The sequence below is a fragment of the Cavia porcellus genome, unplaced genomic scaffold (assembly GCF_034190915.1).
Source record: "Cavia porcellus strain 051 isolate PalLab524CR breed Dunkin Hartley unplaced genomic scaffold, mCavPor4.1 scaffold_5, whole genome shotgun sequence".
Classification (NCBI taxonomy): domain Eukaryota; kingdom Metazoa; phylum Chordata; class Mammalia; order Rodentia; family Caviidae; genus Cavia; species Cavia porcellus.
In genome coordinates this window covers 65,512,004-65,526,078 of record NW_026947488.1, presented here as the reverse complement: position 1 = coordinate 65,526,078, position 14,075 = coordinate 65,512,004, and the positions used below count along the sequence as shown (strand labels likewise).

The following is a 14,075-nucleotide window of genomic DNA, read 5'->3' as shown; positions in this document are numbered from 1 at the left end:
AAATCAGACACAGCCCTTGATCTGCAGAAATTCAGAGCCAACATGTTGAGCACTGTTATCAAGACCATGACTGGGGAAAGTTCTAGGCCCCAATCCCAAGGGAAAGAATGTGAGCCACTTTGTAATCACACTTTGGTATAACCACATGCTGAGGGCAAATGGTGCAGTGTGGAGAACATGGGTTCTGATGTCAGCAACCCTTGAATTTGATACCTGGCAGCATGGTTTGCTAGCTCTGTAACCCTGTGACTGTTTCCTGTCCCTGGTGTCTGGGGACTGAATGCATGTGAACTTGCAGCAGCATGTTTGCAACAAAGTAAGTAGTTTGTTCTGTGTTTCTCTAATAATCAGCATTATTATTATTTCTGCTACCACTATTATTTTACAGGGTAAGGTTCAAGGTCTTGTACCTTGTACCTGAGGCAGTGAGAGGGTATTGGCAGATTAGGGTTTGGGAGTATCTTTGGGCCACTTTCTGGAAGGTAAACTGACATGAGAGAGAATAGCTGGCCTGGCAGAGAAGCCTGGACCATCCTGCTGGGAGGATGCTCAGGTCCTGTCTGTCTCCTTAGAGGCTTAAATGAGGAGGTCTTGACTCCTACAGAGTCACAGCTCCCTAGGGAGGCACAGCTCAGTCATTCAGAGAGGAAGAAGGGCTGAGAACTTTCTGCTTTGTTCAAGCAATAAGAAAGTGGGGGAGAGGATCTAAGGTGTGCTGGGGGCTATCATGTGGGGCTGTCTACTAGCACAGCACTACTAGTTAGTCATAAACTCTGATGGGACTAATAATGGTGGCTTCTTGAATCAATTGCTGCTTCTCAGGATTATTTGATTTTTGACTGTACAGCAGAGTCTCATCTCGCCAGGGTTTGAGTTTCAAGGACAACCACAAAAAATAAACAACAAAAGACAAAACAGCAACAAAAATCCCCACCAACTCCTACAGTTAAAATTGCCCTTGAAAACTCTTACAGAAGGTGCAATATAGGAATCCAATACATTGTATTTCTTTAAGATGTTCTACTCCATCTAGCTTTCCTCCCAGCAGTAGAAGAGATCATTAGGTTGATACCTAATGGCTTACAGTGAAAGGTTATGCTATATTTCTGTGGAGGCCAGATCCTCTGCCTAGCGCTCTGACAGATTCATGGTGGAAGTAACTTCAAGACCTGCTAGGCCTGAGAAGGTAGGAGATGCAGATCTCTCAGTTCATGCTTATCTAAGGGGGTGCAGGTAAAGATGATTGCACTATTTATATGCGCATTCCCTAGAGATTCTACTGTTCCTCTATCTACCATGTTATAGGCATTCAGTTCCTGTTTGTTACCATCTTTCCTCTTCCGACATGCCCCATCAGATGCTCTGGCAATTTTCTTGGTGCTCAGGTGTCCATCTCCACACTTGTCATCCTACTTACTTCTCCATACCTCATATTTAATGACAAAAACCCTTTGTCCACCTCAGTGCCCACCATAGATATCTGCAGGAAAGGTACTGGTCCAGATAGTATCAGCGAGAGACTTGTGAGTGGAAAGGGAGATACAGGGTACTATAGAAAAAGTTAGCTTCTCTAGTACCCACATAATGATATGACATGACAACAGCTTCTTCAACCCACACATACACTGAGTCTGCTAGAAGGATCTGTCCAGTATGAAGACAACCAGTGACTGGGGCACATGGAGTGTCGGTTGGCTCCTGAAGTCTGGAGTGGGCATAGAGATGCAGGTTTCCCACTTAGGGCTCCTAATTTCTAGCTCAAGCCATCAGTGTTAATGTCTAGCGGGGCCCTGGACAGAAGGGTACACATGGCATCTGCTGAGGCTGTTCCACCATCACAGAGAAGCCAGGACTCTCCACAAGGTGCCTGGGGGAGAGTTGGCAGGGCAGAAAACTCCTTTCTGTGAGTGTCCTTCTTTTGGCTAAGGACTTAGTTGTGCATGTGGAATTCACACTGCAGTTAACACTTTAGATTAGTGAAGGAATTGATCAAAAATTTGCCTGCAAACCTGTTTGGATAAAGAGAAAGAGAGAAATAAAGACTAAGACCTAGTGTGGGCTGGTAGGAGAGATATCAAAGGAAGGTAGGGAGACAAAAACTGGTTACAGGGTAACTCAGCCTTGGCTAGAGATACCCTATAACTATAGTTTATGTTTGCACAGCTTTACTTTTTACCATTTTATAGTTTTAACTTTCATTATTTTCTTAGAAATTATTTATTGGACATTGAGTAGATGCCAGATGCAAATTTAGCAAGTACTTTCCATGTTCCCTCCCAACTACTTGTTTGAGCAGTTGATACTAAGATTCTAGTTTCTGTAAAAGAAAGGCCAGGCTGAATGACTCCAGGATCAGAGCCAGGATCAAAGCCAGCTAGTGAGTGGGCCTATCAATGGGACATTCAAAACCCAAACTGCACACTGTACCGCCTCAGCTGAGTTTGGAGAGAGAACTTACAGCTTTTTGTGCATTTTGTAAACATAGAAATTAAAGCCTAGATAAATGGACACTACCAGATCGAGGCTGCACAGTCACATAGTTAGCCAGAGGCAGGTGCTGCCCTCAGGCACCCAGCTCATGTTCTTTCTACCACACAGGAGTGTCAGGGGGCCAATCAGCTGACCTGCCTAGCATAGCCCAGTCCCCTGGGATGGCTGCTTCCATGTTGAAGACATCATGTGCCTTGGCAGGGCTGCTGATGTGGGGCTCCCCTGTCTCCCTTGTGGAGAAGGACTGGCAGACCACCCCCCCTATTCCACAGATGTTGTCTGCCAGAAAGCACGAAGCTGCATTTAGCCAGATGGTGTGCACTTCCACAAACTTAACAGATTGTATTTCATTTCTTCATATACTTAAACAAACTGAGAAAGATTTACTTTCTCCCAGAGTTCTGTGTGTTTCCCCCCTAGGGATCCCACGGGAAATCAGAGGGTAAACAGGATGCATCACTTGCAGAGATGGTGTAGCATCATCTGCACATCAGGGTATATTTATGATGCTCCTTGAGAATCCTCTGTGACATTCCCTGGAGCCCATAGGCATTTAGCATTCATGTTGATCTGGTGCATAACAGCAGCAGCTGGAGCGCTGGTGGCTTTGAATCAGAGTGGGGTACTGATTTTAGGTCTCTGGGTCCTGCCATCGTTAGGGAGCTGCTCTGAGCCAGAAAAGAGAGAGAAACAGGAGGAAATGAGAGGCAGATTTCAGAATACATTATGGGGTTCAAGAATGGTGGTTACTTTCTGAACTTAGTTTATGGGTGTGTGTTCTGGGCTGGATGATCTTGGTGAGGGCAGACCATTTTCTTAGCCCTTTAAGATAGGCGTGTGGCAGAGGAGACTGAATTGGGTCCTCTGGGCCACCACAGGACACAAGCAGGAGTAGGCATAAGTAGGAGCATCTCAAGGAAAGGAACCAGGGTAACTGAGGAACAGGGCTCAGTCTATTCAGTGTTTCCTGCTTGGAAAACATACGGTAAGCACGGCAGATGCACAATATCATTTCCAAATTATTTCAATAAATGTTTATGAAATTTATGAGCTTTTCCAGGCATTGTCATATAAGTGAAGCAATAAACCAGAGAAATGGCTCTATGTTTGGGGACCCAGTAAGGCATTTGCATTCTAGAAGGATCAGTATAGTGGGTGCAGCAGGTCAGTGGAGGAGAGAAGCCAGGAAGGCTCACCACCAAATGCTTGATGGACCACCAGGCCTGTGAGATGGAAGAAGGTTTCTATTCACAGCACAGTTCTCTGACCCATGCTACTAGCTTGGCCATGTGAGGATGAAATGTAAGTGCAGGTGATGAATATCAGGTCAGAGACTGGAATAGCTAGTGCATGGCTCAATGTGTGTCTTTTTCATTTGCCCTGAGGTCAACAATGTTCTAGATAGAGGCTATTTCACTAGCCTGGATCCTAGTGGGAAAGCAACATGGAAGAGAGCCATAGACAACCCAAGAAGTATATGTAGTAGGAATGATTAACCTTTGTTATTTTAAGTCACTGAGGTTAAGAAAGCGTTTGTTACTCCAGCATAACCTTTCTTATCCTGACTGATAATTTATGTAAGTGATTGACATCAGTAGTTACAATTCTTATTTCTCTATCTACCTTCCAGAAACACTGGTAGTTGTAGGACCTACAGTCAGACTATCATTCCACCCCTAGAATCCCAAATATGAAGCATGCCTTTGAGGCCGTGAAACCAGATATTTGGATTTCTAGGCAAAGAAAGCTGCGATTTGAATGAAAGGTGATCAGAAAGACTCCCAGGGAAGGACTATGGATACCCACCCAGTTGCTGAGTAGCTTGAACAAGCCTACTGCAGGCAAAATACTTCTTCCTAACAGAGATGGTCATGTAGTCTGACCATTGCTAAATGACCTCCAAGAAATAAATATATGCAGGCCCACTGATTATAAATCGTCATGCATGAGTCATGGTATTATGCAACCCTTTGCTGACACAGGACTGGTGACTTATTCTGAATGCCATCATGCATTCCCCTGTTCTCTTTCAGCTCTGATTGTGGAAACAGGGCCTTTACTAAGGGGCTAATGTTCTCACCCTCAGAAGCCCTCCTATAGGAGTATCTTGGAATTCATCATGGCTTCCTGGGATTTTTCTATTCTGAGGGTATCAAAGCCTCTGACAATAATCTTTAGTAAGAACAAGCTCTTTTAAACTGCAAGGTATAGTAGAAAACTATAGACTTTCACAGCTCTTAAAAAAATTGCATTAGAACTTTTTAAACATATCTGTCTTCCCAAGGAGACTGAACTGTTAATAAATTTTATTAATTTCTATATTGTATTAAGAGTTAGTTCAGTATTGGGGAAACCAATAATTGTTGAAGTAAAAAAATTATGATTGAATGACTAGGTCCTCTGTGAAAATCTTCTGGCTGGTAAGTGTACAGATCCCAGGAATAGCTTAAGGTCTGGTCACCTGCACTGCTCTCACAGATGAAGCACTTGATTTAAATGGCATCTGCAAACCTTGTGTCCTTTCCTTTAACAAGACTTTTCCTGGGAGCCTTGACTCACAAACAGAACAGTTGCCCTTGACTTGTATACAGGAGATAGCAGCCAGCTGCCAGGAGCCCCGTGGTCCCTAGAGAGGTGGCCCCTGACTTCTGTGCTACAGACGGCACATGCATTACAAGTACTTTTCTATTTTCTGTAATGGCTAGTGATGTAGGGTCACTGAAGTGGGCCTGTCCTTGGGTGGTTGTTAATGTCAAGTTTAATTTGGCTGAGAGGTCTCACTAAAGGCTCCTTCATGCTTTTCATACTCAACACAGCGCTGGGACACTTTGCCTCTGGAAAGCTTGGTGCTGTGACAGTGGGTTCACCTATGTCCTTGAATTTGAAATAAGTGATACGCAGTTGGCCAACTTTTCCAGGAAGCCTAGCTCTGTAAAAAGTTAGGGCAGTAAGACCAATTTTAGGTTACATTTGGTCTTCAAGTGAAGGAGACACGGGCTCAGGTCCCTCCATTGCCTCTATCTATAGCCAAATGCAAATGTCTCCAAGTATTTATCTCAGGAAGCAACATTCTTGAAACTTAGGCCCAGCTAAGCCATTTCACGGTATCTGCTCCACCTTCCTCATGGCAGGTCTGACAGGCACTATTGTCTGCCTTCCCTTTAAACAGGTTCGGTTTTCTTACTGCCTCTCAAGAGTCAACTCTATATCAGGAGGAATTAGCAGGCAGTAAGAAGGTTACTGAACACTACAGCATCACAGAGAAGGCTCCATAATTGTGCCACCACAGAAACCCCACTGGACAGATCCCTGGTATTCACAGGAGGAGGTGACCAGTGATTGTGGGGAACAACTTGGGAGGAGAAGAGGAAAGAGCATCTTGTGGTGGAAAACATGATCAAAGGCTTGGGAATGAGCATAAACCAATCAGAGTAACCAAAGGAGAGGATGGGGAGACAGTCCTTAGGAGGGCCAGGAGGCAGGGTAACCTTACACTTGTGTGTTCCACAGGTGACTGTCATAATTGTCCCCTATATCCACTCTTGTTCCTGAATTTTTGTTTTGGTTGGCAGCCTCCTCATCTAGGTAGCTGCTTAACTAGAATCTGCTTAGATTCCTGCTTTCTCACTCTTGACAGCTAATCAATCATTAAACTTTGCTGATTTTGCCTCTTAAATTTGTCTTAAATTCATCCCTTCTGCCACTCCCCCGATTCAGAACTCATTATCTCTTGCTTAGACCATGGCAATAACTTCCTAATTGGTCTCCCTGTTCCCCTGAAAAGTCAATAAAGATTTGTAGGATGAAAAATGCATGAGTGCTGAAGATTAAAGTGTCATGGCTGCTCTCTAGTTGGAAGTGCAGCAAGAAGCCTTTCCTTTATCCCCTGAAAACCCACAGAGGCTGGACTCTAAAACCCCTGTGACCACAGGAGTCAGGGACACAGACCGGGTCTCTGTCCTTTACGCCATTCAACCTGAATTTTCTTTAGAGTTGGGAAAAAGCCTGGGCTCTGGGGTCTCACTTCTTGCTTTTGCTCCTTTTCCCTAGGCTCTCATCAGTGCAAATCAAGAATCATGCTTCTGATATGAGGTTAGACTGGCCTGGCCACCAGGGCTACGGGGACAGGGTTTCAGAAGTGTGGCAGGCTGCGCTTATAGGAAGGACATCAGAGAGACACTAGATTTTCCTCATTCAAAGGGCAGCTCCCAGCACCTGATTAAGCTTCACCTTGCAGGGATGCTGCCTGCTGGCTGAGTTAGCCTGCTTTTCTTCAAGGCAAGGCTCGCATCCCAGATGGAGCATGTTCTGTTAAAAACACAATTTTGCTCAGAAGCGTCTTCCCTAAGAACATCCTTCTTACCCTTTCTGCCTCCCATCTCTTCCCAGCAACATTCAAAATCCCATCACAAGCCCGTGCCCTTGGGCCCATCTGATCTCTAACAAGCTGATTCCATCATCTCCTTCTGACCTGGCTGAGTTTAGAAAATGACTCTAACCCACAGTGGCCCGAGGTTGGGTGACTTATAATTCAGGTACTACAATGGGGAATGAAATGGGATATTCAGTCAAAGGAGGATATCATCCTAGATGGCTTCTGTGCATGCAGAAGGAAGGAGAGGCCTGGAGGGGCTTTCTGAATGCTGCATTTCCCTTATATTCATTTCTGCAAAGTGGTTTTTCTAATACTGGAGTTGTAGCAATCTCTCTAGCAGTGGTCTTGCTTCCGAGGAGGCTGCATGGCCATAGGCCTTCCCTGCCAGGCTGGTGACATGGTGAATGGAATGTAGTGACACTCAAACAGGGTTTGCTTGGCTTTAAAAGTTTTACATGATTACTTGTGCAAGAACAGTGTGTGTGAAAGGGTGTGGGAGAGGGATAAACCTATCCCGAAGATGGCAAGGGTGAGGATCTTTCTGGAGAGGGCAGGCAACATGATTCACTGGAGAGCTAGCTTCTCTTGCCTCTTGAGGAAGTGCAGTTACCCCCAAATACAGCTCCAACAAGGAATAAGCCCTGTCCTGAGCTCCTATGGAATGGTTTGAAGTTAAATATGAATCCCTGGATACTCTTGAAGAGAGTAGGAAAGCACTGTCTATACAGTTGTGGGATGAAGGGGCTCCATCAATGGTCTGGCTCACCCAGTCTGTTGGACCATCCCCACCTTATGGGATGCACATCCTCTCCTTCCATAGACTCACTGGAGAGTTGTATTCTAGCTTCTGATGCTGAGCTAAATACTTATTGGCAAATCCTGGGTTTGTCATTTTTTATATGTGTGAACTTGAGCAAGTTATGTCATACTCTGGGTTCCAAAATTTCTATCTCTAATGCTGAATGAATAACGCCCTGCCCACAATGAAATTAGGCAAAATTGATTAAGAAACACAAAGAGACCCACAGTGGACACTAAATAAAACTAGGCTTTCTCCACACTCATCTTTCATAGCATCCTCCATCACCTTGGTTTCCTAATTCCGGCCGGCAGCAAATCTCCCACCCCAATCCCAAGCCCCTTTCCGCTGTGGTTACCCAGACCCTGCTTCACTAGCATGTGAGCTAAGCAGTTGCACAGGGCTCTGTAAGCTTTTGGTTTAATGCTTTGCTGTTATCAAATTCTAAATAATTTTTGATCAAGAGATTCACTTTTTTGCAGCAGCAGCAGCAGGCCTTGGAAATTATGTACCTGGTCACAAGAGAGCCTGCTTGTCTTTTGACACTGTGCCAGGTGCTTTTAAACATGTTGTGCTACTTCATTACTGGTTTACTTAGAGTATAACAGAGATTTCACCCTTCTACTTAATCAAACCCACATGCCTGGCAAACAATCTGAATCAACCCTAATACTAAAAGCTAGGCTGGCTGACCCTTCGCTGTAAGTAAACATCCACCCAGGAATTGCATAACCTGATTCAGGTGGGAGGACTGGCTATTTCCTAACATAGTAAGAGATGCCCTATTGGTAGAAGTCAGTTGGTAGCAGTTAATTAAATAAATCTCAACGAGGAAAACCTACCACATAATTTCTGAAGGGATCTCTCAGAGTATGTCTCCCGGTCACAGCCTTTCCCAATATAGTTGGTCTGCAGCTCCGTGGTGACCTGGAGAGAGGACACGGCTCCATCACACGTCTCCAGGTGGATGTTGGGGAATAAAGGCATACTCCCTGAACCAGGCTGGTACTCAATCCTCTTGGTCCAGTCTGAATAAACAAGGACATAATGAAAAGTAGATCAGATGTGGTCAATCCTACCAGAACACCTGTTCTGAAAATGTGTTCCAATAAATTATGTGTCTCAACAAATACATTAAGGAATAGTCTGAGGATTATGCAAACTTTGTATTTGCTGATAAAAGATTTTACCCCTGAGATAGACTAGGCAAATCAGAAAGCTGAACCCAGCTGAACTGAGCCCCATAGGAATACCAACACACAAAAGCACACATCTCAAATGTTTACCAGCTTCTTAGTTGACCAGTGCTGTGGAAGAAACAGAATGAGCTGCGGCTCTCGAAAGCATCACCAGTGATGCATCAAAATGAAGAAAAAGAAAACATTAGCACAGTTTTACAGAACTGCTACAGTGAACACGGCACTTAACCTTGAAGAGATCTGACATTTGCTGGTGGAAGGGGAGCTGGCAGGCTTGCAGCTGGTGTGTTGCTGTGAAGTAGTGGAAGGAGTGTCTCGGGAACAGAAGGAAAGTTGTGAATACAGTGTGCATAGGTCCATTTCCGCCAGCAAACAAGTCTGCTCAAGGTCAGGGGCTGCACTTACTGAAATGCTTGCATAGAACTGCTGCCTGTCTTTTTCCCTTTTAATACACAGTGCTGACATCTTTGAGTGTTGTTCCTCTCACCCCATCTCCTCCATTTTGCCTCACTTGGTGATTTTCAGAAACATGTATATTTTAAAACATAAATGAACATGGTCACTCAAGGACTAGGTGAAATCACAAGACAGGGTGGAAGGATGCTTAAATACTCAGGGCTTTGACCTGCTGACGTAGGACTGATGATCTTGTTGCTGGCTTTTAATTGGGAGATGACAGATGTCAGGAGAGAAAGGTACAATGCAAAGGCACCACCCAAGAACAGCACCATAAACAGAAATACCAAGAACATGTGTGCACAGGAATGGACTGGATACAGAACAACAGTGATGGGGAATCGAGGTGATGCTCAGAGACTGGTAATGTGTCCTGCTGGCAACATGAGCAACTCATGCTCTACAAGGATATACATCTGAGAGATGATGCAGTGTCCCCAGCCAGACTTGAGTGCGGGACAGTGAACTGAGTCATCAAGGCGTATAGTGATGAGTACAAACCCCAGGTGTTTGTCACATAGAACATTACCACTAGCACCTTTTTGCAGAAATAGAATTAAAAATATGTAAAATTGGCTCTTCTCATCCATGAGAAACTCATTGATACTTGGATTTGTGGGACTTTGTGTCAGTCTGCAGCCACCAGGAGGCTGTGCATAACCTGGGGACAGTGGGACACTGGCTACCAAGGGGAAGATTGGGCTTAGGGAACAGCCAGCGCAGCCACTTATTTTGAGATACTTGGAGCACCAAGGATATAGCAGTGAACAGGTCAAGAACCAGGGGAGAAAGACAGTAGCGAATAGGCCTGTGTTGTTCTATTGTAAGAGACCAAGTACAGAAGAAGGTGAGAGACAGGGGCTACTTCAGATGCAGAGTTCACATCTCTACTGAAGTCTGGCCACCAAGGATGAATGTGCTCCCAGGAAGCCTTGGAGAAGCACAGATAGCAATGATCTCGGTTTGACCCTAGGAGGGCAGGAAGTTCTTGGGCAAGTCATTGAAGATGTCCAAGCCTCAGGCATCACATCAGTAAAATGAGGACCACAGCACTGATCTACAAGGTTTGGAATGAGGATGAAGTGCAACAATGTATTCTGGGTATATAGCAGTCCCTGATCAATGTCATCTTGTAGCAAGGAAGAGGACAGTGACTCCCTGTGCCACAACCCTGCCATGTTCCAGATAAATATATAATCTGCGTTTAAATCTGGGCTCCTTTATCCAAGGGCTGCACTTCAGGGACTTTTTCCCCCAGACTATGAATAAATATGCAAGTGCAGAGTTTGCACAATATGATTGTGATGCTCATCCCCATGGGACTTACAATGGAAGGACATTTGGGCAAGTAGAATACACGTGATAACAGCCCTCAAGAGCTGAGACTGAACTACCCCATCACCACTTGCAGCATGAGAGCTTGACCTCTCATGTTCTGTTTTATCCTTAGGACAAAACACTGAAGCTAAGAAAGGCTTCTTGTCAGGTGTATCTGAAAGTCCCAGGGCTTCAGGAAGTTGTCCACACCCAGCCAGGTATGTAGCATCCTAGGTACAATTTATTCATGCTTGTGTGCATTTGATTATGCTGTTCCTTCTACATGGATTTCCCTTTCTCTAACCTTCCCTCTTGCTATCTTCTTCATGCAGAATGTCTCCAGTCTGGGTAAATGTACTCCTCTGTGCCCCCACAGCGTCGGCAACAGTAGACCATAGCATTAGGCTCAAGCTTTGCGGTGATTCTGAATCTCCATTATGCTGCATGGTCCCTGGCATAGAGTGTATGCACACTGGCATCTAAGTAGAAACGTGTATAAATCATGAAACATATCATAGTGAAAATATCCATTCATTTGCCTACCTCCCTTGGTAACTGTGAACTACTTCACAGTAGGGATTGTGATGTTTGTTTCTGAACTCTCTATATGCTCAGAATGCAGAAAATACTTGCAAGTGGATCTAGGATTTGCAAAAGCTCTTTAATAAGATGAGATCCCAGTTGTTGATTCTTTGAAGTGTTTCCTATGCTGTTTAGGTTTTGTTCACGAAGTCTCTGCTTACCCCTAGGTCTTCAAGAATTTTACCTACTTTCTCTTCCAGTAGATTTAGTGTTTCTGTTTTAATATTTAGATCTTTGATCCATTTTGACTTTAATGTATGGTGATAAACATAGGTCTAGTTTTAATCTTCAGCAAATAGAAAGCCAGTTTTTCCAGCACCATTTATTAAAGGGGCTATCTTTCCTCTAGTGAACATGTTTGGTCCCTTTGTCATAGATAAGGTGACTGAGTGTGTTTGTAGTTGTGGTTGCATCTTCTAATCTGTCCCACTGACCCCCAGGTCTGTTTTTTGCCAGTACCATGTTGATTTTATCACAGGAGCTCTGAGTATAATTTTCAGTCAAGAACTGTGATACCTCCTGCTGCCTTTGTTATTCTAGGTCTCTTCTGTTTCCAAAGGGGATGGGTGGCTTTGATTTGGGTATCCAGCATCTTCCCATTTTCACTGGGAGAAGCTAAGGAGATGCCTTGGTCCAGCAGAGAGCACCACCATCTTCACTGGTTATCAAGAGCATCCAAGTTGGGATGGGCTGGTTAGGAAGGCAAAGGTGGGCCGCAGTGGTAAGAGGAAGTTAGAAGATGAATGCTAGCTGAGTTATTTGGATTTCAACTCAGAACCAGGACAGGGACATAAGTTTTGAGTGACAGCATTAATTACCCAGACTTTGGAATTCTCAGTCAGCACCTGAATTCTGCCTGGTGTTCATTTTAGAGCTCCAGCGTACTCCTAATATCTATCCCTTGACCAGTCTCCCACAGGGAGGGTGTTGGTTCTACTAGGACCGTGCAAAGGGATATTCATTTTATTAACTCAGTTCAATTCAAGAATGTTTACTCTGTAGCTGGACAGACTCCAATGTGAACACTGTCTCTGATGCTTGCGGGCTGTGTGGTCTTGAATAAATTACTGAAATTCTCTGAGCTTCAGAAGAATGAGGATAACCTAAGTCTACTTTGCAGACCTGCTCTGGCAATTTTAGAAAAGGCAAGCAAACAACATGAATAGAGAGCTGTTGTTACCAACATCATTGTTGTTATTTCAGATGTCAAGAACTTACTGAGCACCAGCTGGGTGCCAGGTTGAATGGGGCAAGGGAGGCAGAGATGTCTGAGTGATTAGTTCACAAAAGAATTTACAGCCAGAACAGTTGCAGCCACGCAGCCAGCTTTAATGCTGGCAGGAATAAAGAACAGACTCAGGGAGTGGTGAGGGAGGGTAACTCATTCTGACCAGCTCATGCAAAGGAGCTTCCTGAAGGAAGTGGCCTGACTATTTGTTTGAATATAGGTCTTGTTATTTAACATAACAAGGTCAACAGATTGGAGCTGTCATTTAGAAACTGTTACACCCACTGATGCCTGGAAAGGAGGCACATCACAGCATGCGGGCTGCATAGAGGAGCACTGGTGCCAGTCAGGAGGCAGAGGAGGGAGGCACTATGAGCAGGAGGTCTTATTATGGTTTATAGGGAAGCAGGAAGGCAGACACGGTCCTGCACTAGCTAGTTGCAATGATATAGCATAGGAACACTCCCTAGCTGGCTTGCACCAGCTCTTCATGAGATGAGGGCAGGTGAAAGAGGCCGGTAGTGTAAGAATCTGATAATGAGGTGGTTTGGCATGAAGGCTCTGGATTGGGTGATTTACATTTGAAAAGGATGAGAGAGCTAGTCATTCATTTATTATCAGAGAGCTGGCTGGTCCTGAGGAGGGCAGGTTCTCCAGTGATAGCAAGGCCCCAGGTGTCAAAGCATCAGAATACAGGGTATAAGAGATAGGGTTCACGTACAATTGTAGAGACAGGGGAACGCCTGGAAGTAGAGGGGAATGGTAGGACGTCTTCAGCTGCAAAACTTTAAGTTCAAGCAGTACAGTTTAGGTACAAGCTCACACCGTAGCTTGTACAGCCCAGCAGCTGCGTGTGAGTCCGAAATCATAGATACACTTGAGGCTGGGGAGGCCCAGGGTGTGACATGAGGCTAGAGAAGAATTTTCGGCCAGATTGCAAGGTGAGGGATTGCTGGGCCAGGCAGAGGGTTCTTCACCCTATATCAAACAAAGTCCTTCCCAAGGCCTTTGTGAATAGGAGTGAAAAAAGCTAACTTCTGAGACTTTCCTTCTCTCTCCTCTTCCCACAAGGCTCCTTGCTGTGAGTTCCCCAGCATGCAAACCTGAGTCTAGGTAGGCTCAGGGGACCCCAAGGCAGTAGAGTACAGAACTAGGGGCGAAGAGCTGGTGGTCTCTGGAGTACAGATTCTGTCTCCTTTGCTAACCAGCCACTGCAGCTTTGCAGGTTACAGAGCATCTCTGTGCCTCAGGTTCCTCTGCAGTGACAGTGGGGGAAGATCAGTGGTGCATCTCATGTGGCGCATCTGTGGTGCCACTATGGAGGTGAAGTGAAATGGTACGTGTGTAATTCCTTGGGGAGTGCCCAAGAAACACGAGCAAGTTCTACTACATTTCCTCCTGTTGGCTTCTGAGCACAGATTCTGAGGAGGTCAGAAAGCAGACCCCACCACCCGTGCGGCCTCTCAGGAGCGCAGAGGGAGGGCTACTCGGAGGCAGCCTGCCGACTCTGAGGGAAGAAGGGTGCCCCTTCCTATGCTGAGGAGGCTGGAGTGGTGAAAGACCCCACAGACAGTCTGTAGCAGATCCAGCACTATGCCAGGCTGACCTGACTCTTGAGTCAAACCCCAA

General features: G+C 45.2%; 1 protein-coding gene across 1 annotated transcript in view; it reads right to left on the bottom strand.

Annotated features, from left to right (window-relative positions):
* Clstn2 (calsyntenin 2) overlaps positions 1 to 14,075 on the bottom strand; it is a 573,715-nt gene that overhangs the window by 91,448 nt on the left and 468,192 nt on the right. Inside the window, exon 6 of the mRNA XM_063249086.1 lies at positions 8,507 to 8,692. Within this exon, the coding sequence (XP_063105156.1) occupies positions 8,507 to 8,692 (186 nt within the window). The remainder of the gene's footprint in view (positions 1 to 8,506; positions 8,693 to 14,075) is intronic.